Below are 27,600 nucleotides of genomic sequence, written 5' to 3'. Positions count from 1 at the left end.
ATCACTCCTGGAGCAACAGGAGTACATCATTAATCCCAAACGGCTAGGAAGAAAGTCTGGGACGAACGGTTACATTTTTTAAAGCAATGTCATGACCAATGCTAGTGAATAGTCACCCACCTGGGGAACCTGGTTTGTTGCGCTACTGAACACCCCCATGCTGCAAAAGAAAGTCTTGGCAAGCGTGAGGCTTTCACTTTGGCAGGAGAAAGTGCATTTTTCCAGTGAAGCACGATGAAAGACTGTACTGCTGTAGTGCCACAGGCACCGTGCGTTTGTAACGACTGGAGATATATTTTTTTTTTTTAATTATTATTTTTTTTTAAGGGACGCTAGCAGGCCCTCCCCCGCCCCCAGAAGGAGCCCCCCCCCGCCCACCGCCGGCAGGGCCCCTCCCGCAGCACCCCGGAGCGGCGGGCTGCCCGCCCCCGCCCCCTGCGGCCACGCGGAGCGCCGGGCCGGCCGGCCAGGCCCTCGGCAGCCTCACTGCGGGCCCCGCCGCGGGAGGGCCCCGCCGCTCCCCGCAGAGGCACGGAGCTGAGGCGACCGTGACACGCTATCGGTGGACTACAGGCCCCAGCGGGCCGCGCGTGAGCCCGACGGCCATGGCTGCGGCCGGGCTGGTGGGGGCCGCGGCCCGTCATGAGGCGGCGGCGGAGGCGGCTGCGGCGGCCGATTATGAGGCGGCGGAGGAGCCGGCGCCCGATTACGAGGCGGCGGAGCTGTACACCCGTGCCTTCCGCCTGGGGGCCTTTGGCCGCTGCTGGAGGCAGCGGCTGGGGCCGCCGGATCTCTCGCTAGCGGCGGCGGCAGAGTCGGACACGGCCGTGGCGGCGGAGCTGGGCTGCGCGGCGGAGACGGCGGCCGAGCTGCGGGCGGTGTGCAGGTGGCCGCGGAGCCGGCGCGGGCGGGGGGGCGGCGGGGCCTCCCGACGAGGCTGCGCGGCCGTGTGCGGGGGGCGCCGTCCGGCACGGCGGGGCCCGCGGGCGGGCCGACACCGCCGGCGCTGCGGGCGGGGCTGGCGGCCCGGCCCCAGCAGGAGACTGCGGCCCCGCTGGGTGCCGGCGCGGGGAAGGCCGCCCGGGGCCGGGGCAGTGCGCGCTGCCGCCGGGGCGCCGCATGGGCACCCTGCGGGGCGGGGGGAGGCGCTGCAGCAAAACCGCGCGGAGCGGGACTGCCCCGCCTCTGTGCCCTGCGGGGTTTTATCTCCCGGCTTAATATGCCCTGAGTCCGTAGAGCATCGTTCTCCTACACGGTGATGCTCCGCTGGCGGAAACTTTTATGTTGTGGCCTCGAGTTAATAAACCGTTCAGTGCTTAACAAGTTACTTAAGTAACTACTCAGCAACATACTGCTTGTTAGGTGAAACGTCAGGTATTTGCACGTGTATGTGGTTCTGGGGGGCCCCAGCTGCAGAATGAAAGGCGTTTCAGCAAGGAGGAAGAGGCAGGTATCTGCCTTAGCGCCATTCAGACGAGTCCTAGTAGCTGGCAGTACATGCTAGCTCTTCAGCTTGGCCTAGGCCCTTACCCTCTGCCGACTTCTGCTAGGCCTCATTTCAGCCAGTATTTCCTACAGGAGGCGTCAGAGTGGAAGATTTGTCTGTAGCTCATCAGTAAGGAAGACGTGCCTTAGAACAAGAGTTCTGTTACTACCTGTATAGCTTTGTGCAAGTTCTGTCCTCCAGTCACTATTTCCTCAAAGGCGCAGAAGTATTTACCAGCCATTTCAAAGGCCAGATGGAGATTGTTCACTTCCATGTACTGTACAGAATGAATGTAGTCTCAGAAGAGTTGTAGATGGTGTGATTTGATAATGTAGCTAGAATTGCACTACAGATTAAGCTCTTCTTGATGGCTTTTCCTGTAGTGCCCTGCATGCAAGATGCATATGAAAAATGCAGGTCATGAGCGTGGAGATGAGTATGTTGTGAACATGTCCTTCTAATGTTTTTAGAGTTATACCTCAAATTATGGGGATAACATGACAGCAAAACCGACATTAGCAACATTATTTGGGATAAAGTTGTTAACTGGACAAAGTTCATTTGATAATTATTGTTTATTTAAATTATTATGGTACCTCAGAGGTAGGAGTAAGAGGAAGGTAATTTGTCACTTTAGTAAAAGGCAAGGAGCAAACAGAGAATAGGAACAGCAGCACAGGCACGTGGAGTTCAGTGTTGGAGCCAAAATATACCTGTGTGAGTGTCGTGTGTAATGGTGAGAGCTTAGTAAGCCATTCAGAAGTCAAGAGATTTAGGGACATTTTTAATCAGAAAGACATCAACACTTAGTGAATTGCATCTGGCCTTGCCAACATAGAAGAAATTTGTCAGGCATTCTCGCTTTTTCTAATGCTAGCTTAACTAAAAGAATGCTTTACTTCAGCTGTCGTAGTTCTGGTGAGGAGGATAATTTTTCATCATTACTAGGCTTAGTAAAAACAGAGGCTGATATTAGTATTAAAACCAGTTCATGTATTCTGGTGTGGCAGTAACTGTGAGAATTATCCTGTGAGCTTTCCCAGTGCATATGTCGTCTCCGAGTGCTCCTGTGCTGTGGCTTGTTCTCTGCAGTGACCCTGTTGCTTGCGCGTGTTGCAATTTTCACTTGAATTCCAAGCAGATTGTCTATGCTTTGTTGAATTTTCCCGTCATTCATTCTGGTTTTTCTTTTGTTCTGCTTTCTTTAATCTACGACTGGTACATTTTGTCTGCTGTGTGTGTTTGCCAGTGTTACATAGCAATGCTGTCTGTTTGCTGCTGAGTGTACTGTGTAAAGTGGTGCTGTGTAGTGAAAAAGTTAGGGAAGGAAAGAAAGGACAGGTAGTCTGTGCGGGGGGGACAGGGCACATGATCTGGGAGCTGCTTGTCGGCTTTCCAGGAGAATGAAGGTAAGCCTACACATTCTGCTGTGACCTTTCCCCTGTGCGGGTTGGAAATCCCAATCCATAATCTCCATTTGCTTATACATTAAATAATCCTAGCTTCTGGAATCTCTCCTTAACATTAGCCAACCTCAAATCACTACCTCTGATCACTTTCACTGTCTTGCTCTGAGCTGTTTGTATTCCTCCGGTGAGAAGAGATGAAGACACTGGACTACACCAAGATCTGTTCTATGGTTTGCTGGGGTCACGTTTATTATTAGCATAAATATAGTTTTCTAGGCACTGAAGTGATACATCCTGGATGTAAACACAGATGTTTTCTGACTGTAAACTACTTGTAAGGAAACTTCTAGCAAATGAATGTTTTATTTGGGTAGAAGAGAGATGGGAAGATGTAGATACTCCTGCTATATCTATTTTTAAAATAGTGGTGGGTTAAGAGAATCTTTCATAGACTCAGGGTGAAAATAACCATAGTTAAATCTTTCTTAGAATATAGTGACATAATGTATGTTTAAGTATTCTTGATGATTTAGAGTCTTCTGGTGAGGAGAAATGGTGTAATGTTTAAATGCTGTTTAACTCTTTTTGCATCTCAGTGTCTTGTGGTTGATTTTTTTTCTTCTATTTTCTTCGTGTAATGCATTGCTGTGAACTTAACACACGAAAAAAAGTATGGTCTTCACTTGAGTTTAACTCAGTAAGAAGGCTTTGCATACTGCTCAAGTTGTCGTTACAGAGGTTGCTTGTGTTTTCATCAGACTTTAAACAGGTGTAAGATGGTGTCCTTAGTTGGGAGATTCCATCAGTAGTTTTCCAAGGGGTTGGCAAAGTAAAGTTTATTTTTTGTTCAAATTCCTTAACAGTCTGTGAACAAAGAGGTTTACCTTGGGATTCATTATTGGTGTTTGAGTGATTGAAGTGCTTGAACATTGGAAATGCGAAGTTATGTTACTCTGTTTTGCCTTCTGAGTGATTTATTGTGGCGTGTAGGGCAGGCTAAGACTCAGATTGGTGTGGATTTTAGGTAGGTCAGTGGAGGTGAGGCTACAGGTACCCAATTCCACTTCAGCCCTAATTCACCTTCTTGTTTTATTAGGAGGGGTAGTTGTAAATATCTCTAGGGATGTGTTATAAAGCTGCATTAAGCTAGCATTAACGTCTTAATGTATTAGTATTTAGTGTCTCGTAGTATTAGTGTCTGAAAGGTGATGAAAGTACTGCCTTTAAAGTATATGCAATGTAAAGAGTAATATAAACACTCTACCTGCTTACTATGAAAATACCAGGCAAAATAATAAAGCATCTTCTGATTTCTAAAACTGAGAAAGCTCATTGTGCTGCCAGAATATTCTGAGAAAATTAAAGCCATGTGATTAAAGGCTTCACTAATAGTCTATTTCCATGTCCAAATTTCCACAGTCTTGCCTTTGGCCTTTTTATTTCTAGCCATCTTATTTTTCTAGGGACATGAATTTCATGTAACACTTGGCCTGCTTTTCTCAAGTGAGACCTTCAGCTGTTGTTCCTCATCACTGCTACAGTTCACTTCAGTGTCCATTAAAACCGTATGGCCAGGGTTTTCCCCTCTACCATAACTGAGTGCACTTGAGTGTATTTGTCTCGTGTGCAGGGGCTATTCTGTGTGGGCCCACGGTGAAATGCTATGCTTGTGGCTGTCAGGAGTGTGTATTGCCTGCACTTTCATCTGTTGGGTGTATGACACTGACTACTTAGCCTTAATTTCTGAAGGGTTTAGCATATACTTCCCATCGTAAAGCCAGGTTTCATCAGGACCATGGACCAAGGACCAAATGTTAGTGATGGGGCTTTTATGGCTGCAGCGGATTTGCTCAGGAGGAGCTCCAGCATGGCTTGTGCAAAGGGCATACAGCAAAGCCTTTCAAGGCTTCAGTGCATGTGATACAATGACATATGTCATGAATTGTTAGACTGATGCAAAATACTGGAGAAGTGCTCTGTGTGTTAACATTCCTTTAGAAACTGAGGGTTTCTTACTTTCCAGGAGTGAGAAATGGCAGTAACTGGGCTCACAGTGGTCCACAGAACTGTCAGGGATTCAGTGGCAGTTTGTAGTAGCTGCCTTTCTGTCCTTACAAGGAAAAAGAGGACACAGTTTACATGCCAGCTATTTCACATGGTGGCTGCTTGGAGCTGCTTTCTGGAGAACATTTTTTCCTGCAGCAGGAGATTAGTGGGTATGGTGTAGATACCACAGTCAGAGATCCAGGCCTAGAGCTGTACAGGAGGGAAGGAAAGCACAAATCTTATTGGTGAGTTCTGACATCGTCTGTATACACAGAAGGGAAATGGGAAACTCACATTTGATGCAGGTGGAACTTCACAATCCTGGGCAACAGGCTTTTTCAGATCCTGCAAATAATGTCTGTGGTGTTTAAAGAACAAAATACACAGCCACTTCTTCGAAATGGCAGGTCATCAAGTGACTAGGGGCTTTTTAATGAATGGGATAACTGATTCGTGTGCAGGAAGACTTAGATAAACAGTCTGGTCATGCTGGTTGGGAAGTTGATTCCACAGAAGGGTCATTTGTGATTTGCTTTACCTGTCAGGGGTTGTACGTCACTTCATTAGGTGGGCTGTTCATAACACTAATCTATGCTGAATGGAGAACAGCCCCATCTAAAAGGCTAGTGCTTGCTCTGTGTTCTCCAGAGTGCTATTCTCCTCCTTTAATGTTAGTTGGATAACTATTCCTCAGCAGTAGTTCAGTCTGCACTTGATACAGGACTTGCTCAGTTGTCCCTACAGGACTTGCTCACTTGTCCCTGTCTCCACTTCCTTGAGTGGGATTGAAGGATAAGGTTGATTCTCTTTCCAAGAGGTTATAACTAGTTGGTGCATAGTTTGTTTTAAAATGGTATTTCTGAAGGAATGCCCTTTTCTCAGTAATTCAAACCCAGCAATTTTCAGTTTGAGATGAAACCTGTAGGACACAGAGGTTAATACTCTGTGTACTGCTGGATGGTAAGAAACTAACTAAACAGCAGCAAATTCAAATTATCTTTAATGAAAGGTTACTTTATTGAGTCATCATAACTAGGCCATCTACCCACAACCAAAATTTTGTCTCTGACTTTTGCGTATTGTCAGCTGATACCAGTTAATTCCAGGCTTCAGTTTCTCAATGACTATATATTCCTATGCAGGTCCACCCTGAAGACTCATTACTGCAGTGTTAGTATTACCTAGCTTAGTGTTGTTAACATGGGGGACATTATAAGATTGTGGGGAACGTTATAATATTACAATGAAAAATAATATAATGAAATCATAAATTATATTGAGTATTGAGAATAAATTTTACAATCCAAAAATTTTCCCTGGACCTCACAAATGCTTTGGGTGTCCCATAAAGAGATGGGTTTGCACAAGAGTTTGGTGGGATTCCAACTGCGCATGGATTTAGGTAATGGTATCAGCTGTGCCTTTATACAGTCTGCAGATGATAGAGACAAAAAAGATCAAGTCTGATTCAAAGTCTATGATACTTCTCTGTTTTAAATAATACTTTCCAGACTATTTTTAAGTTGTATAAAATTATTTTGTGATTAATACAGAAGTATTACTGTGTTTGAGTCAGTGTTGTTCTGTGTTTCTGAAAAGGTAATTGATACTATTATAGTGCCTAATCTGAAGCTTTCAGATGGATGATTTGGTCTGTTTGTGGAATGGTGTAGGGTAACATTATGTTATAAAACTGTGGCAGGGGAACAGATATGGGATCCCACAAGTTTCATTTTTTTGTGGCATGTTTATGAGAAGTTCCATCCTCATTTATGTTATTAAAACTTAACATTTGTATAATCAGTTGAAATTATTGCTGCAGCCAAAAGCAGTACCACTTTTCCTTTCCAGATCCTGCACTGATTTGTACTACAGCAAAAAAACTGTGGTTAGCTATACTTCGGGTTCTGTGCTAACAAAAGAAGAGTGTGGGTGAAAGGATCTGAGGATGGAAAGAAGGATACAAGGAAGAGTGGATGTGTCACTTCTGGCAGAAGTGATGTCCTACTCCCACTGGAAGACATGGCATAAATTCATGCCTTAATACACCAATGACAGATCATGTAAATGTGGTGGCTTGCCCACGTTTGCACCTGCGGAGGGGTGTTGGCTTTACGATGCGGGTTGAGGTTGATGGTTCCTTTTGGTTGAATCTATTTTGCTATATATCATCAGAAAATCCGAATAGGTGGATGAGATTTTAAAAAGTCATTTTTAGTTCATATAAAGTATCGAGACACATTTTGAATGGGGATAATTAAACCTCTCTAGGCAGCTATGCTTCATTAGGAAGAATGCAAAATAAAGATAAAATTTACCCCGTCTTTCTGAAAGCCAGATATAAAGTCCAGAACTCTTTGACTTCTGGTTCTTTATCTCGTCAACCGTACTGCCTTTTTACCCTGATTTAGGCTATACAGGCTCTGTCTTGTTTATTTGCTTTTTTCTCTTGGCTCCTTCTAAGCTTCATAGATTTTTTTGTTACAAAGTAAGTATGAAAAAATATGTAATAGTTTTTTTGTTTCTTTTAATTGTCCTAGCCTTGATATGTTACTGTCTTCTGATAAAGAAAAGGACCCAGATGTTATTCCTGAAGACAGCAGTCTGCTAACTCTTCGGTATGTTCGTTATATACTTCATAGTACCCTGATATGGGGTGGGGTGGAAAACAAGCACAAAAGCATGGCTGGCTGATTGTTCCCTTTCAGGGCAATGGTGTGGTTTCTGAAGCAGAGTTCAGAAATACTCTAAGGGCAGAAACACCAGCTTGATAGGATAATTGGTATGAGCCTTCTGCTTGAATGTTACTTAGAATGTTTTTATTATGATATACAAAATATTCCATCTTTGTTATTGGAAGAACTTAGGATTTCTGGACCTAGGTACTTTTGAACTAGTGCCTGAATTTGAATTTGGAGCATGCAAGGAACTTCTCATAGTCCTGCAGGAGGTTTCCCCAGAGCCTTGTGAAATAGATCTGTTTAGCTTTGCCTCTAGTAACCCACAGTCACATCGTAACAGCCAAAGTGTAAGTAGTGAAGTTGTAGCCAGATAACCTCTTTATCTAAACCCACTCTTTACGGAATTTGTTGATACTACTGATGCATTTCAGACACTGAGTGATGTATATTAAGTTTCTATCAGTTAGTGAACTTTGAACTCATACTTGACCAGTTCAGGCCTTCGCTGTACTTGAATTTCAGTTTACATATGTTTCAGTTTACTAATGTAAAGGAATGTTTTAACGACTGTGATCAGTGTTAAGTCTGATTGTTACTGAAAACCTTCAGGAAGGTCTAGAGGATAAATAGACTTGTCCTGAAGGTTAAAAGGATTTGGTGTTCATGCAGTAGTTAAATACATGTATTTTAGTAGATATTCTATGTATGATACTTTCTTCCACAAATGATACTGAAGTGTTTTTAGAACAGTATCTGTCATGGGGTTGAGAATATTTGTGGGCTCTTTCTTCTGGTTGCGTGAACATGAATTCGATTTCTCTGAAGTAGGAGGGATAGTTGAAACAGCTTCCTTAAAGGTAGGAAAATGTACTTTCTAGGGGAGCCTCTTCAGACAACATTTTGCTGGGGTTTTTTTTCTTAAGTGTAAAACTAACCTGTAATTTGCACATAAGGGGAAAGAAAAACACTAACTGAAATCCACAAGCCAGCCTGTGTACTACTAGGAAGTAGTATGCTACTACTACTAGAAAGACCACACTTCTGCGGAAGTCAGGAGATAAGTATTGTAAGAGACATGCTAAGACAGCCAGAAATCCTCCTCTTTGAAAGCTGCACTGTAGTAGCTTCTGTTGTTTAAAAATATACCTAGAGATTCTGCATGGAAGTTGTTGAATGAATTTTGTCCTGTGTTCCTGCCCCTTAGAATTAGAAAGAAGGCATTAGAGAGGAGAGAAGAAACAATTATTGTGGATCGGGCTTGCAGACAAGAAACTCTTACCTATGAGATGGTAAGTTCCTTGTCTTAAGTTCTCTGTCATCTCATAAGATCTCAAGACAGTTCTGCACAGCCAAAATCCAGCTTCTCCTTTTGCTTTTTTTCATCACTGTGAACCTCTGTACACTGTAAGTGTTTGCAGGTACAGATTTGCAGGTAATGATTAAGATTAAAAACATTTTATAGAAAGATAGGACAGGAACTCTTCTTACGGTCTGTTAGTACTGAATATAGTAAGGAGGAACACCAGCCCATTACCACTGTATGACTGTTTTTATTTGGTCGCTACTAAAGCGTTGTGTGTGTAATGAGCATCATGTGAAGTTATCATAAAGCCAGATAAAATGTTTTTGCTCATGGAGTCCTGTATTGGAATCTAAGCTTTAATGTGTAAATGATTGTGAGCTAGTTTTTGTAGGGCTGAAGGAGGAAGACAGTAGGAGCATGGTGGGAGTAACTTCCTAATTCTGAGCTTTGTAACCCAAGTTCCTCAGCTATTCTGAGCTGTCAGGAGTGTAGTGATCAGCCCCTCAAATGCCATCTTGGAATTCCTTTAACTATGCTTAGTAGCTCTTTGGGTTTTTTTCTTTAAGATTTCTTCACAACCATTAAAGCCTTAAAAAGGGAAACTGAAGTTCTTAAATTTTGCATTGCTGGAATCCATGACTTGAACAAGCAAGCCGTGAACTGTTGTAAAAGTTAGGGTTGAAGGTGTAGTAGGGAAGGAGCCTCACTTGTGACTATTGACACTTTTTCTCCTTGAGGTTTCGTGATCTGTCACGAGCGATTGTGTTTCAACTCTCCAGAGGCCCAGGCGCATGGTGTAAACATCATGTATCAGCTGAGATGCAACAGCTGTGTTGGGCTTTTAGCCTAGGGCGTATCTGAGAAAATATTTGCAATAGAAATATTCATAAAGGGTTTTGATGAGTGGCGTTTTATTTCTATTTCTGAAAGAGCACGCACATGGTCAGTTATCGCATCCTTTAAGCAAGCTGTGGTAATTGGTTTCTGTGTCAGAGCTGGTTGGGAACACAGTGTCCTAGAACAGGATGAGAGCAATAAGAAATGTCAGCTTGGAACGTGTCGCATGAAGAAGAGAGATGCAAGGGACAGACGACAAGTATCCCTGGACTGAAGTCTCACAGTAGTACACATTCTTGCTATTAAATCTGAAGTACGCTTCAGGCTGGTTGAAAGTGTTTCTGCAGTCAGTGTTCTCTCTTGATTTGTTGAAAAGGGAGCAAACCAACTGCCACAGAGAAGTGCCCTCCTTCATTCTCACAGCTGGGCTATGCCTTAAACATAAAGTAGGATGGAAATGGGGAAATGCTTTCACTTCTTTCCTAAAACATAGTAGTGTGGCAAGGGCAGTGCTCTATTTTGCGTTTGGATTCTGGAGAAATGGAGACCTCCAGCTATGTCAAGCTTCCCTAATAAGAGGAAGCATCACACTAATTTTTATTTTCATATACTTCCTCTTATGCCTAGTATCTAGGTCAGCCTTTCTCAGGTTGAGGGTTGCAATCTCCCTTCGCATGTGAAAGCACATTCAAAGAGCATTTCAAAGCATTAAGTGAAGGAAGTTGGTAGCAGTTAGGTTCCATGAGGGCAGAGCAGTGGCAAGCTTTAATTCCTTAATGCAGGGTGTCTCAGTAGCCACAGAGTAGCCAGTTATCTTGTAACTGCTGAAAGCACCTCAGCTTCTCCAGAGATGAGGAATGAAGAAGAATGCTTGAAATCAGTAATTACAGCAGGTTCTAATACTTCCATCTTCGACGAGGTAGGCTGCTATCAGTTCAGAAGGCTACACAGTCAGAAGTGAGTTACAGTTAGAACAGCATTTCTCAGACTTTTGTCCAGGGGCTATGATATATAAGTGGTTGCCAATACATATTTTTTTTTCTTCCCAGGAATCACATGCAATTGGAAAGAGGCCAGACAATCCAACAGATCTAGTTGAGGAGGGAGAACTACTTTTAACTCTGAATGTCTTCTATCCTGTCATATTTCAAAAGGCTGGTACTAAATCTTCTAGGTTGTATACTGATGTCTCTTCCCTACTCAGGTAGTATGTTGCTTTCCCAGCAGTTAAAATCAGTGAGTCCACTGAGGAAGCATGGTAAACCCTTCAACTGTGGTAACTTTTTAAAGGATTTTCAGAATCTGCCTTTCATTCTGTTAGTGGTTTACAGAAGGAAATTTTTACAGTAATTATTCAGCAGTTAATTGATTTCACAGAAAGCTCAAAATCTGAAACTAAATACATAAAAACTAAAGTATTCTTTCTGGATTTGGGATGAATGTGCTTAGACTTTATATCTTTTGGGCACTTTCTAATGGGGATTGTAATTTTTGAGTTTATGAATGAAACTAATAAATGACAGCCTTAGGAGAGGCTGAGGTAAGATGCCGTTTAAAATCTTGTACAGAGAGGGGGTGTGCTGTGTGCTGCCATTATTGACCTCAAGCTATCAACTGAAGAGCAGTACTGATGATAACAAGTGATTTTTAATTGAAGCTTATATGCCCTTTTCTTTGTAGCATAAACACCACAAACCCTATCAGACAGTCCTTGTACTGGGCAGCCAGAAGCTCACTGAGCTGAGAGACTCAATTTCCTGTGTCAGTGACCTTCAGATGGGTGGTGAGTTCAGCACTCAGCCAGATCAAGCACCAGAGCACATCAGCAAGGTAAAATGTTCTATGTGGAAACCTCTACATGTGCAGGAGCTTTGAGAATATACAGGAGAGAGGGAGGCAGAGTTTTGCTCTGATGTTTTTCAGCAGTAAATTCAGCAGTAAATTGGTTCTGCCTGTGGGTGGCACTGCAAGTTAATACTTCCTGGTAGCACTACCAAGCTGATCTGTTTTGTTCCATGTCAAGAAAAACACCTTTAATGCTACCGCTGGGATGTAGTAACACTGGTGGTGAGTTTTTGCATAGACGTACCCTGTGGACTAACTTGACTTTAAGCTATAGTCTAAGACACCAGAGGCAGTAGAAAACAATCTGCAGATCATCCCCCTTTGAACTTTGATGCTTTGGTGTTTGGAGTTGGGTGCTAATCAAAAGTAGGAATGAAGGTTATTCCCCTCTTGCCCAATTGCCAGGTGTGCTCTGGGGATATGCAAAAGGGGTCAATAGAGAGAAAGTACTTTAATTGAAAATACTAAAAATGCATCTTTTCAATAATATATCACATATAATGGTTCAGGTTGGAAGGGACCTCTGGAGGTCATCTGGTGCAAGCTCAAGCAAGGCCACCTACGGCCAGTTGTTCAGGACCATGTCCAGACAGCTCTTGGATATCTCCAAGGATGGAGATTCCACAGTTGTCTGGGGCAACTCTACCAGTGCTTGGTCACCCTCACAATGAAGTGTTTCCTGATGCTCAGAGGGAACCTCCTGTGTTTCAGTTTGTGCCTAATGCCTTTTGTCCTGTCACTGGGCACCAGGGAAAAGAACCTGGTGTTGTCCTTTTTGCATCTTGCATAGAGGTATTTATATGTGTTAATAAGGTCCCCCCTGAACCTTCCTCTTCTCCAGCTGAACAGTCCCAGCTGTCTCAGCCTCTCCTCATAGGAGAGATGCTCCAGTCCCTTCATCTTCATGGCTGTTATGGGACTCTCTCCAGTATGTCCATGTCTCTTACTGAGAGCCTCAGGACTGGACAGAGGACTCCAGGTGCGGCCTCACTAGCTGAGTAGAAGGAAAGGATCACCTCCCTCAACCTGCTGACAATACTTTGTCTAATGCAGCACAGAATCCTGTTTGTTGTCTTTGCTGCAAGGGCACGTTGCTGGCTCACAGTCAATTTGGTTTCTATCAGGACCCCCAGGTCCTTTTCTGCCAAGTTCCTTTCCAGCTTAGGGGCCCCCAGTACCAAACGGTGCATGGGTTGCTCCTCCTCATGTGCAGGACCTTGCACTTCTTGCTGAAATTCATGAAGTTGGCCCATTTCTCCAGCCTGTCGAGGTCCCCCTGGGTGGCAGCGTGGTATATCAACCACACCTCCCAGTTTTGTGTCAGCAGCAAACTTTCTGAGGGTATGCTCTGCCCCCATCATCCAGATCATTAATGAAGATGTTAAACAGAACTGGACCTGGTGCTGACCTCTCAAGTACTCCACTAGTTACTGCCTTCCAACTAGACTTTGTTCCACTGATTATTACCCTTAGGACCCAGCTGTTCCGCCAACCTTATGTATTAATAATATAATATATTATCAATATAATAGGCATCAAATAATATACGACATGCAAGCTGAGAGAAACCAGAGGATTTCACATACTTGTATACACAATAGTGAAGAGGTAATACATCCTTGTTTAAGGAGACTGAAATACATCCCAGATACTAGTTTTTCATTTACGTAAAGTAAATGGAAGAATCTTTCTGCCACTACCTAGTAAAGCACTAGCTGGTTAGTTCTGAGACCAGACAGTTCTGAGGCTCTCCTCCTGGGGATGCAGAGGAGTCATGTGAGGCTGTCATGGCCTCAACAGGGTTGGATTTAGGTTTCCTCACCTCAGTAATTTCCCCAAAGTAAAGTGCATGCCACCATGCCTGGCCTCCCAGCAGGAGCTGTTAATGAGTGGTGTGCATTCATTCAATTTACTTGTTTTCCTCAAGCATGATTGTTAATTTACAGTTTGCATTGAAGTATAGGCTCAGTATGTGGTAAGTCTTCACAATAAAATTTGCAAGTTGCTTCAGAAACCAGGTAATGAGCCATTGGTGGGGAAGAATTTTCTTCCTTTCAGTCTAGGAAGTGGCACCATGACCTGCCAAAAGTATGTTACCTTTTCCAAATAGAGAAAATTACTTCTGTTTACTTTAGGGATGTTAAAGAGACTGATACAAATAAGAATGGTGCTCTGAGAGTCTGCAGGAAAGAGGCTGTGTAAGTAAGTTAGGTGTTGATGTCAGCTTCTGCTTCTCTTGAATTACCACTTGAGTACACAGGCTGAGCACAAGGATCAAGTTGCTGCTCTCATTGGTTAAGTAAACAAGTGCAGCTTGTCAGCTGGTACGGACAGAGTTAGAGAGACTTTCTGGATTTTATTGGCATAGATAGGCCTAACTTCTCTTTCATTCCTGCTCCTTTTGAGTTTTGTGATTTTATTTTTTGCTTTTTCTTCATTGGGCAATGATTAAAGGGATGAAATTTAACAAGTCCAAACGCTGGACTCTGCATCTAGGGTGGAGTAATGCCAGGCACAAGCACAGGCTGGGAGAGGAGTGGCTGGAGAGCAGCCCTGCAGCAAGGGGACCGGGGGTGCTGGTGGGCATTAAGCTCACTTGGGTCAGCAGCGTGCCCTGGCAGCCAGGAGGGCAAACCGCGTCCTGGGGGGCACCAAACACGCCGTAACCAGCCGGTCAGAAGGGGGGATTATCCCGCTGCATTCAGCACTGGTGCAGCCTGACCTTGGGTACTGTGTGCAGTTCTGGGCCCCGCAATTCAAGACTGATGTGAAGGTACCCGAATGCATCCAGAGGAGAGCAACAAAGCTGGTGACAGGGCCAGAAGGCATGTCCTATAAGTAATGGCTGAGAACTGTGTCATTTCCTGGTTTAGAGGAAAGGAGTCTGAGGGGTAACCTCATTGCTCTCTACAGCTTCCTAAAAGGGTAAGGTGGAGAGGGAGGTGCTGGTCTCTTCTCCCTGGGATCCAGAGATAGGATGTGTAGGAATGGTTCAAAGCCGTGATGGGGAGGTTTAGACTGGACATTATGAAACATACCTTTACTGAGAGGGTTGTCAAATCATGAAACAGGCTTCCTAGGGTGGTGGTCAGTGCCCCACAGCTGTCAGTGTTTAAGAGGCATTTGGACAATGCCCTTAATAACATGCTTCAGCTTTTGGTCAGCCCTGAGTTGGTCAGGCAGTTGGACTAAGTGATCGTTACAGGTCCCGTCCAACTGAAATGCTCTGTTCTGTTCTATTATGTGCCTTGTTTGGTTTGGTTTGTTAACAAACCCCTTAGTAAAACCAGCATCAGGGGGGATGTTTGAGAGAACTGGGCAATATTGAGGTATTTCCTCGTATATGGATACTTTTAACAAGGATCCTGGATACTTCATGTGGTTACTGCTAGTGGTAGGGTTCCCTGGGAAAATGTAATAGGGCATCCCTCCTTGCAAAGTGAAGCCTAATGCAGAGTCCGGGAGGAAGGAATGTCTGAGTCATACCTCTGGCCAACACTAATCAAACTCCCAAGAAGTTTTTAACAGTGGCTCTCTTCTGTTCACTATGACAAACAGCTGTTTTCTGAAGTTTGGAGCAGCTTTAAAGGACTAGCTAACTCAGAACTGCGGTGACCCACAGAAATTCCTAGGGAGGTGTCAGAGCATGGCAGTACTTAACATTTTGTGGTTGAAGAGCCAGGGATGGTGGCAATAACAGAGCCAAAACAAACTGTCTGAATGTAAAACACATTCCTACTGCTGTGCCTTTGTGCAGGTCACCTGCAGTCATGGACCCCATCTCTGGCCCCAGTGTCTGTGTTTCCCATCTTTTGACATGTTGGAGTTAATAGCTTAAAGAGACCTCTGGCCACAAATGAGCATTCATTCTTTCTTAATAAAGACATGTGAGACTGGTCTGGGGATCCAGAGTGCCTAGTTGTCCATGGTTTTGCTGTTTGATTCTTATTTAGTCTGCTTATGCCTCTGCAGCCAGCCTGTAAAGTAATTCCTGTTCACTTCTTGCCTTCTACTTGTTCTTTTCCACTGTAAGCTCTTGCAGGTCATAGGCTGCTTCGCAACAGACATGTAAAAAGTTCATCAGGATTCTGTGACTTAATGAGCAAGTTACAGAATTGGAGTGAGCTGGTCACCATGTTAATCATGGAAAGCGACTGCAGTTACTTAATTTGTGCAATGATGCCTGTGTTCTTGTTCTCTGTTTTTGTAGAAATTTGTAACTGCTATAATGGATGTAGAAATAAGAACACTAAAATAAGCTGTAATGGCTTGAGCACAGTATCAGCAGAGCAGCTGCCTAGCTGGCAGTCATATAAACCTTGTTGTCACATCAGGATCTAAAACCAGTACAAAGCTCTTCTTAGAAATCTGTACAGTGACATCTCTTAAGCACTTTAGATTTCTAAATTATATTGTATTATATTATTATAATATAAAAATATAAATATAAAAAATACAAAATCAGTATATTACATTATCCTGACCCAGCTGGTGAGTGAGCCAGCCAGGGGAAATGCCTTGCTGGACCTGCTGTTTATGAACAGGGAAGGACTGGTGGGTGACATAGGGGTGGGAGGATATCTTGGGCATAGCAGTTGCAAGATAAGAGTTTTCAGTTCTCAAAGTAGTGATGAGGGGGGTCAGCAGAGTCACTGTCTTGGACTTCCAAACAGCCAACTTTAGCCTGTTTAAGAGCCTGGTTGACAAGGTCCCTTGAGATACAGTCCTGAAGGCCCAGGAAGCGTGGACATTGTTCAAGAAGGAAATCTTAATGACACCAGGAGTGGGCTGTCCCCATGTGCCAAAAGGTGAGCCAGTGTGGAAGAAGACCTGCCTGGCTGAACAGTGAGCTTTGGCTGGAACTCGGGGTGGGGATGGGGCGGGAAAGGAGAGTTTACCACCTTTGGAAGAAGGGGCAGGCAACTCTGGAGAACTATAAGGATGTTGTGAGGTTATACAGGGCAAAGATTAGAGATCCGAAAGCCCAGCTAGAACTCAGGCTGGCCACAGCTGTAAAAGATAAAAAAAATGTTTCTGCAAATATATTGGAAACAAAAGGAGAGCAGAGGTCTATCTGCATCCTTATTAGATGTTGAGGGGGAACATTGCAAGGAAGGACAAGGAAAAGGCTGAGGTACTTAATGCTTTCTTTGCCTCGGTCTTTAATAGTAAGACCAGTTACCCTCTGAGTACTCAGCCCTTGAGCTGGAAGATGAAGATGAGGAGCAGAATGAAGTCCCCATGGTCCAGGAGAGAACAGTTAGTGACCTGCTGCTGCACTTAGACACACACAAGTCTATGGTGCCAGATGGGGTCCACCCGAGGGTACTGAGGGAGCCGGTGGAGGAGCTCACCAGAACACCCTCCATCAGTTATCAACAGTCCTGGCTAACCAGGGTGGTCCCAGAAGACTGGGGGTCAGCCAGTGTGACACCCGTCTACAAGAAGGATGGATCTGGGGAACTACAGGTCTGTCAGTGTGACCTCAGTGCAGGAGAAGGTTATGAAGCACGTCATCCTGAGCGCCGTCACACAGATGTGCGGGACAACAGGGGGATCAGGCCCAGCCAGCATGGGTTTATGAAAGGCAGGTCCTGCCTGACAAACTTGATCTCTTCCTAGAACAAGATGACCCGCCTAGTGGATGAGGGAAAGGCTGTGGGTGTTGCCTACCTGGATCTTGGTAAAGCCTTTGGCACTGCCTCCCATGACATTCTCCTGGCTGCTCATGGCTGGGATGGGTGTGCTCTATGCTGGGTTGAAAGCTGGCTGGACAGCCTAGTCCAAAGACGGTGGTGAATGCAGTGACGTCCAGCTGGCAACTGGTCACAGATGGTGTTCACTAGGGCTCAGTCCTGGGGCCAGTCCTGTTTAATGTCTTCGTCAGTGATCTGGATGGGGGGACTGAGTGCACCCTCAGTAAGTTTGCAGGTGACACCAGGCTGGGGGGAGTGTTGCTGTCCTTAGGGCAGGCAGGCTCTGCAGAGGGATCTGGGCAGGTTGGAGCGACGGGCCGAGGCCATTCCTGTGAGGTTCAACAGGGCTCAGTGCCGGGTCCTGCCTTGGGTCACAGCAGCCCCACACGGCGCTACAGGCTGGGGCAGAGCGGCTGGAAAGGGCCTGGTGGGAAAGGGCCTGGGGGTGCTGGTCCACAGCCGGCTGGGCGTGAGCCAGCAGTGTGCCCAGGTGGCCAAGGCGGCCAGCAGCACCCTGGCTGGTACCAGACACAGTGTGGCCAGCAGGACCAGGGCAGCGATGGTCCCCCTGTACCGGGCACTGGTGAGGCCGCACCTCGAACGCTGTGTTCAGGTTTGGGCCCCTCACTGCAAGAGGGCCATGGAGGTGCTGGAGCGTGGCCAGAGAAGGGCAACGGAGCTGGGGAAGGGTCTGGAGCACAAGGCTTACAAAGAGCAGCTGAGGGAGCTGGGGCTGTTTAGTCAGGAGTGGAGGAGAGTCAGGGAGAAATTTACTGTTCTCTACAGCCACCTGAAAGGAGGTTGTAAGCAAGTGGGGACAGGTCTGTTTTCCAACATAACAATGGCAAGGCAAGAGGGAAAAGCCTCAAGTCAGGCTGGGGAGGTTTAGATGGATCTTCGGAACAGTTACTTCACTAAAAGAGTGGTTGTTACTGCACAAGCAACAAGGCTTTTACCATCACATACCAGGTTAACCTCAGTAGGTAGTTACCACACGTTGCCCCAGCACAGCCACCAATCCCCCACAAGGTTTCAACAGTTCATTTACTGTTTGTGCTGTTTCTTCATCCTCTTCAGGCCAGTCCACCCTGCTTCTTGCCTCTGCTGCATCCTTCTCTCTCCTCCATCCAGGGCACACTCTCTCCTCCCTCTGCTTCTCCCAGGTCTCTCATCATTGGCCACCCTTCACACAGTCCTTAGAGCTGTTTAACTGCTTCACAGGAACCAGCCACAGCTGCATGTTATCCACCTCAGCCAACCCACCACCCCTGAAGCAAGCCCGTAGCTGTATATTATCAATGTTAATTAACCTGCCTTCATTCCTCTGTAATTCCTCTACAGGTGGTCAAGCACTGGAACAGGGAGGTGGTGGAATCACCATCCCTGGAGGTGTTTAAAAAACACATAGATAGCAACATGGTTTAGTGGTGGACTTAGCAGTCCTGGGTCAGTGGCTGGACTTGGTAATCTTAAAGGTCATTTCCAACCTAAGTGATACTATGATTTTGTGGATTTTGACATGTTCTTTTGTTTAATCTCTCATAACACTAATGCAGACTTATCTCTTTCTCTCAGGATCTCTACAAATCTGCTTTCTTTTATTTTGAAGGCATCTTTTATAATGATAGAAGATACCCAGAGTGCAGAGATCTGAGCAGGTATAATATTTGTAGACGTTGACTAAGGAAAACCTTAAGGGACAGGAGATTTATTTAATTTTGTTTATGATTTCTGGTGTTTTGAAGACTGGAACGTCTAGTGTATGAAGCTGGAATGGACTTTTTTTACGATCTTTTCATGTGGAATTGATTCTTACATAGAGGTTTAACTTTACTTGCTTTGCTTTTTCCTTCCATTCACTTCCTTTCTGAAAAGGGGATGAACGCATTTTTTCCCCACAAATTTTGTTTTGCTTGTTGGGATGGGATTGCTGTGGAAAGTGCAAGGTGCCAGTCTGTACTGGCTTATTAAGTGCCCTCCCTAGTTGTGATGACCACCAGAAAACTTGCCTGTGAGGTAGAAGATGGGTCAGAAAGACAAGCTCAGCTGTGTAGAAGTAAGATTTCTGCTCAGTCTTGAAAACAAGCTAAATGCCTTCATGGTAAAGTCAACAAGGGGACTGTGTGACTGTTGTGAGAAGAAATCTGAGATGACATTGCCAAGAGTCTCTGGGATCTCTTGTTTGGATCTATAGCTCACGCTGGTTGAGCACAGGTCATGTCCATTTAAACTGTACGTAGTGGTTTATTTTACGGAAGTATGGGCTTGCTGACACACTAGTGAGATTTAGGAGATCAAGATGTTAAAATGGATGGAAGAGCTGTGAGTTTGGAATCTGTTCTTGATATGCCAGACTTAAGTGTGACTTCAGAGAAATTATTTTGCCACTTCTCTTTCTGTCCGTGAGCGGCAGTGGCCTTCATGGAAGGGTTTGTGATAACATACATAGTTTATAGAAGTGAAGTATGTAGGAATATGCTGAAAAGCCAAGAAAAAATTGCAGCAGTGGCCAGTGCCCTTCAAGTGCCAAATTTTGGAAATGTAACTGTGCAGTTGGCAGCTTTGTGTTTCTCCTTGGCAAAACCAAAAAAAGCTTTATAATAGAGTTATTGACCAAGGGAGCAAAAATGACCTGCTGGTAACTTGAATTATTGGAATGCTTGAGAACTGTTGCGCTTGCAAACCAGACCTGGATGGGTGTCATCAGGAGCTTACACTCTCAGGAAGGTGCCTGGTGGGGATTTAAAGATGGGTGTTCCACAAGAACAGTGCACAGTTCTGTGGGGCAGTGGTATTGCTGTAAAATTACCTTAAATTATTACAAAATGCGAGGTGTTTTGATTTCCATCTTTTTAACTGTGTCCCAGTGAAGAGTTTTGCATGTTCCCCAAGGCCTTCCTTTTCACTGCATTCACAGTTTATAGCATTGCTATGCTGAATACCTTTCTGTTTTTAGGACAGTTATTGAGTGGTCAGAATCTCATGACAGAGGCTATGGAAGTCTTCAGTCTGTTAAAATGGAGGACTACACATTTAATGATTTGTCCCTCAAAATTGGCTTTCCATACCTTTTCTGCCATCAAGGGAACTGTGAGCACATCATTATCGTCACAGATATAAGGTAGGTTACTGCTCTTTGGTAGTCCTTAGGCAGTTGAATGCAAGCTTTCTGTGGACAAACTTCAGACATTAAATGCTGAGTATTTGTTAGACTAATTTTAAGATTATTCTGCAGCCTTCTGCAGGGTTTATTTAAGACTTCAGTCCATACATGTGACTACTTCTGCAAGGAAGAAAGTAATCTCCGGTACTTTTTTTCTTTTTTTTTTTTTTTTATAAGTTGTCTGCATAAAAAGATTGTTTTCTAACTAGCATGGCGTGACTATGGTATGGGAGGAATGGCACCCACAGTGAAAAGCACTTTCTGTGCAGAGCCAGTGTGTGGCAGATGAACATGCTGGTTCCGGAGCACCAGGGAGCAGAATGCTGTTAACGGCTCTGGCTGGAGTCAGCTGCACTTGTTAGTTTAGACTTGATGCCGAGGGGAAGGAACTGAAAAGAGAACAGAGAAGTGGAAATAGTGGGCTGAGGTGGATAGGCAAGGGAGAGAAGGAGGAGCTGATAAAGGTGGCAACCCCATCAACAGAACTGCTGTGTCCTCTGCTCAGTGCATAGCAGGTAGAGAGAGCACTCCTCTGATTGTCTGTAGTGGGTGACAGATAATTTTTTGTTTCCAGAAGCCTAATGTATCTAAGCATTGTCAATAAATGATACCTCCCAAGAGGAACACAACCCAAAGAAGGGCATAGATGTTGCAAGTAAATGATCTCGGGATTACGAACCTCTGAACATTCACCTGGTGACGATTTTGCCTGTTGGTTAGTCTATATAAGAGATAAAACCTTTGAAAATACCATCTAAAATAGATGAAGACTTCTGAGTTACTGCACAAACTGAATTTACTGCTGACCATAAAATCCAGAGATGGTGCAGCTAGCAGTCTATCCCGAGGTCTTCATCTGTGTTGAAATGCTAAGCAGAAATCTAGTCATAGTTTACACAGGAATGTAAATTATGCCTTATCTTCAATGTCCATGCTTATATCCAGATAAATTCCGACACTGCTGAGTCTTTATTTTATGCATTATTTATTTCCCTCAAGGCTCATTCATCATGATGACTGCCTGGACAGGAACCTCTATCCCTTGCTGATGAAGAAACACTGGTTATGTACCAGAAAATGCTTTGTGTGCAAAATGTATACAGCCAGGTAAGCTACGCTCTCATTCCTCTTAAATGAGTCTTTCTAGGTGCTGCTACTAACTTGAAAAAAATAATTAAAAATCAAAGCTCTGTATATATTTGATAAGGTGTGTGAATAATCTTCATGCAAGTATTTTGAAATCTTACTCCTCAAGCAGCTGTCCACTCTCTACCCAGGAAAAGGCCTCCTGCAGGTAGCAGTCATTTGGAGATGATGATTCAGGTCGATCAAAAGAAATGATGAAGTGGCTAATTATTTGACTCACAGAGCTTTCATTAAATCTAGCATCTGAGTAAAGGGAAGCATGGATCTGTCCAACTTGAGTATGGTAAAATCTAGGTATTTTTTCAGAACGGCGTATAGCATTGCCCACAGGTAAACCCCTAACCCTCTACCTGAAAACCCTGCTGTGCAGCTGTACTTGAAGGAACTTTTTTGTGATGCACAGATTTTCTGCAGTTAAGAGAGCAGAATGTGAATTTGGTGCTCTTTATCTGCTTTAGTGCTGTTTACTTAGACATGATAAAGCTTTTCAATAGACACAGTAGAAATTTCTCTACAGGATTTCTACAGACTAGGCTAGGCTCTCTGATTTTATAGGTCTGAATGATGTATTTACAAAAATACCCACTGCTCCTTTTTTCCCCCCAGAGCAGCTTACAGTCTCAGCCTCAGTTTGACACAGCAGCTGTGTCCTTGTTATCTTGCTTGTTTGGCCTTAGACTTCCCTGGAATCAGGCAAGGAGCCAATTCCGCTTGTGATGGGAGCCCATCCTAGGGTTCCTAGCAGAGCCCCTAGGATGCCTTCACAAGCAGCTATAATCTGTGAGGCATTTGGCCATAAGGGGAGGTGGAGCCAAAGGGTCAATATGGGGGAAAGATGGGATGGGGAGGGCATTACCAGAGGTGATGTAAATGCATTAAATTAAAACCAGGATAAAGCACTAAGCTGAAGTGGGGAGATGCTAAACCATGGATGGCAGAGCTGCTTTGGCTGGCTGTCCTGCGTATTTTAATCTGTGCAGATAGCATCTAATCACTAGAGGCCTTGAGCTGTCGTGGCCGCTGAGTGCTACCATAAATTAATTGCTCCGTGGCATGGCAGGCCCTCCTTGTACTGGCACCTGTGTTCATGTTAACTCCAGTGCTTGCTGGAGTATGCAGCAATCTTCTCCTTGTCTTGTCTGCATCATCCAGGTGCTTCTTTTGGAGTCATAAATGGATTTGTTACTACTCGAGAGTAGTTTGGGTCAAGTCATGTGTCTGCTCTGTATCACAGTTTCTTGCCTTAAGGGAAAACAGATTTTTTCTTTCATTACTTAAATGGTCATAGGGTGGACAGAAGATTCTTGTTAATTTTGGGGTGGGTTGGGGGTTTTTTTTTCGGTTATGCAGTGTACCAGCTACCGCAGGTTAGAGGAGTTCAGGAAATGCTGCTGTAGCAGTGTAAGGTAGCAGCTGGGATTGGCACTGTGTGGGTGTGAGTTTGGAAAAAAAGCTGTATGCCTGGGGTGGGAAATAGACAATATAGGCAGTACCTGGTCAATATAACATTAATTATTGATGTTTGTCGCTGCCATCCCCAACTCCAGGTAAAATGTTGAGATGTTTGTCACAAGTGAGATTCGCAAGTGTTTGACTCACACAGAAAATACTTGTATTTTGTAACCTGCAGGTGGGTAACCAACAAAGACAGTCTGGCACCAGAGGATCCTTGTTTCTTCTGTGATGTTTGTTTTCGGATGCTCCATTATGATGTGGAAGGCAATAAACTGGGGGAGTTTCTTGCATATCCTTACGTCGATCCTGGAATTTTCAGCTGAAACTGACGTGAGCTAGTGTGGTGGGCTGGATGCCAGGTGCCCACCAAGCCGCTCTGTCACTCCTGTCTGCAAAACAACAGGGTAGAAAATAAGATGGAAAAAAATAAACTCGTGGGCCAAGATAAAGGCAGTTTAATGAAGCAATAGCAAAAGGTGTGTCTGCAGAAGGAAAACAGACGATGTTACTGTCTAATTCCCATCAGCAGGTGATGTTCAGCCACTTCCCAGGAAGCAGGGCTTCAGCGGGCGTAGCAGTTGCTCCGGAAGACAAATGTCATAAATAACGAATGTCCCCCTTCCTCCAGCTTTCCCTTAGCTTTCATATCTGAGCAGACGGCATGTGGTATGGAATATCCCACTGGCCATTCGGGTCAGCTGTCCTGCCTGTGTCCCCTCCCAAGACCTTGCCCACCCCCAGCCCACTGGTGTGTGTTGGGGGAAGGTTGGAGAGGCAGCCTTGGTGCTGTGTGAGCGCTGCTCAGCACTAGCCAAAGCACTGGGTGTTACCACCACCTTTCCAGCTACCAATACAAGCTCGGTGCTGTGAGGGCTGCCGTGGGGCTCTGCCAGACCCAGTACAGCCAGAATTAATTCGATGAGCTACGTTGGTGAATCAGTTACTCTGGCTGTTCAAACCACCAGACAGCTTGAGTTTTGAGCGTACTGCTGGGGTTTGTGTTAGGCTTTTAATTCTCTCCCCTTAGGTCAAAGGAGCTCTTTGCACTTGAAGTCTTGCTGGCGTGCTTTTCTGAGTAAGAATGGTTTTAAGAGATAAGTTAGCATGGAAAAATACTCTCAGACATCTACTTGATTTTAATCAGTTACATCTTTTTTTCTAATGCACTGACAAAAATACAGTAGTTCGGAGACTATGGACTCTAAAAATATGGATGTTGCAAAAGCATCCCTGGTCTTAAGAATTTGTGTGCATCTAAGTCTCTGTTAACCTTGAAGGATGAAAACAAAGTGTTTGGACATCTTACCTTGAAAACTCTGGCAGGTTGTCATCTTTGAACAAGGGTGGATAGCACTGCATTTGTGGGGAGCAGAGCGTTTTCTGAGAGAAGCTCAGAATCCTTGTTAACTTTTAAGGTCTTTCCTGCAAACAGGGCATGCTTGCATCTGTAAGCCACTGCTGTCCTTGCGTTCTGAAGACTGATCCTGTGAAGAATAAACTACATTTCGCTGATTACGGAATTGTAGCCTGCCTTTCAAACAGCTGTTAACTGTTCACAGTGTGTGCAGTTTTAACTGTTCATAAAGTAGAGTTCATTGTGCATTTCTTTTTTTTAGTATCATTCTGTTGTTGTAAATATTGTTGGGTTTTATTAAAATGTGACCGATTTGTACTTGCTAGTCTTGATGTTAAGTTGAAACTCTGCTTGCCAAGACAGAACATACTTATCTAGTGCCTTGCTTTTTAAAGTAATCTGCAATTCAGAGGATTTTAGTGGGCATAATTGCTGTTAAGTAAAGCTATTAGCACTAACTGCTTTCTTTTTGAAAGCTTCAGCTAGTTCTCCAAAAAAGTCTCGTTCTGGTTGGTGTAAGAGACAACCAGCTCTGATAACCTCTGCACAGAAACGTACTTGACAGATTACATTGTATTCAGGTCCTGTGGCCACAGATTGTGTAAGCGCTCACTTGATTATCTGAGATGTCTTGAAACAAAAGTGTCTTAAGCATTTGCAGGACTTCATGCATCACTCTCATATCTGACTGCTTTCCAGTGGTGTGTTAGCTCAGCCAGCTGTTGGCCAGTGTACTTTGGTAACAGGGTGGTGAACCAAGCACTTGTAGCAGCAGGTGGTGGTAGTTCTCTTACCCTTCAGGAATCTGCGGAAGAGGGAGCGAGCGCCCTTCCTGCCGCAACTGTTGCCAGTTAAACTGCTAGGGCTGGACTGCTTTGTGGTGCTGTAGCAGCTGCGTTAAATACCCCACGTGGAAAAATTACTGAAGTTGTATTATAATATTAAGGAAATTTTAGGGTAAAACTGCAGCTGCTACTTCCAGGGTGGAATATAGTTGGTATGCACAGGCTCTACTCGCCAGTAGTTCCCCAGCCAGCACAACTTGCAACCTTAGGACATGCCAAGAGAAGGTGAAGGGCCGCGGGGGGGAGGAGCAGAGTGGAGACACTGCGCCCAGACCCTGTTGTGCTCCCTGCAGGAAGGGGAGCCTGGTGGTACCATGTACTGATAAACTTTATGCGTAGTAGCTGTCTAACAAGGAAGATAAGGGAAGGTACCGGCTGCTGAGCCAGCAGCTGCAGTGAGCCAGCAACTGTGGTGAAATTGCTTTCTTTGGATGAACTTTGCTCGTTATAATTTCATTGTAATACCAAAGCACACCTCCATCTCAAAGCCGCCTGCCTCCAAGGTACGACCACCCCTTAATCAGCTGTGCCTTTAAAGGTAAAGCAAGATAAGTTTGCACCCATCAGTAACCAAAGTCTGTATGACTGGAGTCACTCAAGCTCCACCTGGAATTCAAGAAGTACTATATAAGTAAGTTAGGAAGGGGAGAAGTTAGGGAAGACTCCGTTGTAACTCTTGGTGTTGGTGGATGGGCTGAACCCATCTTCCCCATAAGGACACCTGTCGGGTAAGAACTGTACTCCGCACATTTAATGATGAACTCCAGCTGGCTTTTATTAGTGATTAGATTTTGTGTGTATACTACTTCACACTTGTTCTTGCAGTCAGTGTACTATCAATGGCAATCTGGAACCTTAAATCTGTCATGGGTTTTGTATAATAAAAAATTCTCAACTGAGATGCCTTCTGTGTACGTTTCTGGAAGCTTGAATAATTGATTTGACTAGCGAATCCATCAGCGCACGTCCCTGCACAGGGCGGGTGAATCACCCTCCGATGCAGTGTGCTGCCCAGGAAAGTCCCTGTGGTGAGCTCTGACAGGCTGGTTGATGCAAGGGTCTCATCTTTCCTGGGATGTTGACAGACTCGTTGAACTTAAAGCACTGGGGGGGGAAACACATACACCCATACATACACACACCCCCCGTAGTGTGACACCCTGCAATACAACTCTGGCTGCAACTTCAGTGTTTGCCTCATAGGTTGCTAATCTTTCCCTGACCTCCTCCTCTTTCAGCTGTCTCCTGGTAACATGGGACAACACAACAACTCAGTCCTATCCAGTATTCAGGCAGATCGTGTAGACAGCTGGCATCGTTCTGAAGATCCTGTTTGCTTTTTTGATGGCTGCCTATGCTGATCTACAAGGCAGCAGTCACTAGGGTTTTTGTGTGTGGCAGTGGTTGTTTGGTTTGTTTTTTTTTTCTTTTTTTTAGCAGTAGGCAGAAGGTAGTAGGAAAAATGTGAATTTAGTCTTTCATTAAACTAATTCTGCCTCGGTGTGCTATCTCTCACCCAACCAATTTACCTTCTTTCCAGTAAAAAAGTTATGGTCAAATATATTTCAAAATTGCTGTCCCTGCAGATTAAGGAATTTTTCTAGGGCCCAGTCCCATACTTCCAGTAACACAAAGAGAACTGGCCACATCTGGGTGTGGGAGTTGTGCTTAACTACAAAGCAGAGAACTCCTTGTAGGAGAAGCTGTGCTTCGTGTGTTCTGGTCCTCTTTCATATTGAATGATTCAACTTAAATGACAAATGGAACAAAAAGTTTACACTAAATCAGTTTTTAAAAGTACTTCACTTCCCGGGAGCTGGGAAGTCACAGGACAGCTGGGTCTGGTCTTGATTTAATGTGTCTGAGTGAGTTCTCCGAGTGAAATTCAGCATCATACCCAGTTGCCCATTCATAGTTAAATTTCTGTGACACCACTTGGATATTTGTGTTTTGGCTGCTTGTTTTAAATGCATTTAGCGTTTCAGTGATCAAAACTTCCAAACAGATTTATGATGAAAATGAGAAAATATTTTTAATAATCACTTCTCTGTGTGCTTGATATTTATGCCTTTTGTCATGTTTTTGTCTTCCACAATCAGCAATTTTTTCTTATAAATCTCTTGTTACATAAACTAGATATAAGGGGTTGGAACCTGAAGATTGTTTGAGTTATATTTAAACTTCAAAGGCCCTGCCTGCTGACAGGTGACTTGTGTCTGTACTTGGTGGGGGCAGCAAAAAGGCTGGAGTATAAAAACTGTAGTTGAATCTGAAAAGCATTAACCTGAATCTCTGTTGGCTTTTTACTTTGATCTTCTTTAAATGCTTAGTGAT

At 44.4% G+C, this 27,600-nt stretch overlaps 1 protein-coding gene across 2 annotated transcripts; it reads left to right on the top strand.

Annotated features, from left to right (window-relative positions):
- The first annotated feature begins 440 nt into the window (after positions 1-440).
- Positions 441-26,165, top strand: SNAPC3 (small nuclear RNA activating complex polypeptide 3). 2 transcript variants are annotated; one of them, XR_005101905.1, is made up of 10 exons: positions 441-886; positions 7,482-7,559; positions 8,827-8,911; positions 10,812-10,916; positions 11,443-11,592; positions 18,879-18,961; positions 20,260-20,424; positions 21,466-21,573; positions 23,243-24,142; positions 24,249-26,165. XR_005101905.1 is itself a non-coding variant. In XM_037373558.1 (9 exons), exons 1-9 carry the CDS (start codon positions 606-608, stop codon positions 23,388-23,390), a joined length of 1,203 nt encoding a protein of 400 aa, XP_037229455.1. In that variant the 5' UTR covers positions 441-605; the 3' UTR covers positions 23,391-26,165. The 2 variants fall into 2 exon arrangements, 1 of the variants encoding a protein (XP_037229455.1); XM_037373558.1 differs by having other exon boundaries at positions 23,243-26,165.
- The last annotated feature ends 1,435 nt before the right edge of the window (positions 26,166-27,600 follow it).

The sequence above is a fragment of the Falco rusticolus genome, chromosome Z, assembly GCF_015220075.1.
Source record: "Falco rusticolus isolate bFalRus1 chromosome Z, bFalRus1.pri, whole genome shotgun sequence".
NCBI classification, from domain to species: Eukaryota; Metazoa; Chordata; class Aves; order Falconiformes; family Falconidae; genus Falco; species Falco rusticolus.
This window is presented reverse-complemented; position numbering and strand designations above follow the sequence as displayed.

Coding starts and splice junctions, on each gene's coding strand:
- SNAPC3 (XM_037373558.1), top strand. CDS start 606: ATGGCTGCGGCCGGGCTGGTGGGGGCCGCGGCCCGTCATGAGGCGGCG. Junction 10,917..11,442: donor ATCCTGTCATATTTCAAAAG/GCTGGTACTAAA, acceptor TTTTCTTTGTAG/CATAAACACCACAAACCCTA. Junction 20,425..21,465: donor ATTATCGTCACAGATATAAG/GTAGGTTACTGC, acceptor ATTTCCCTCAAG/GCTCATTCATCATGATGACT.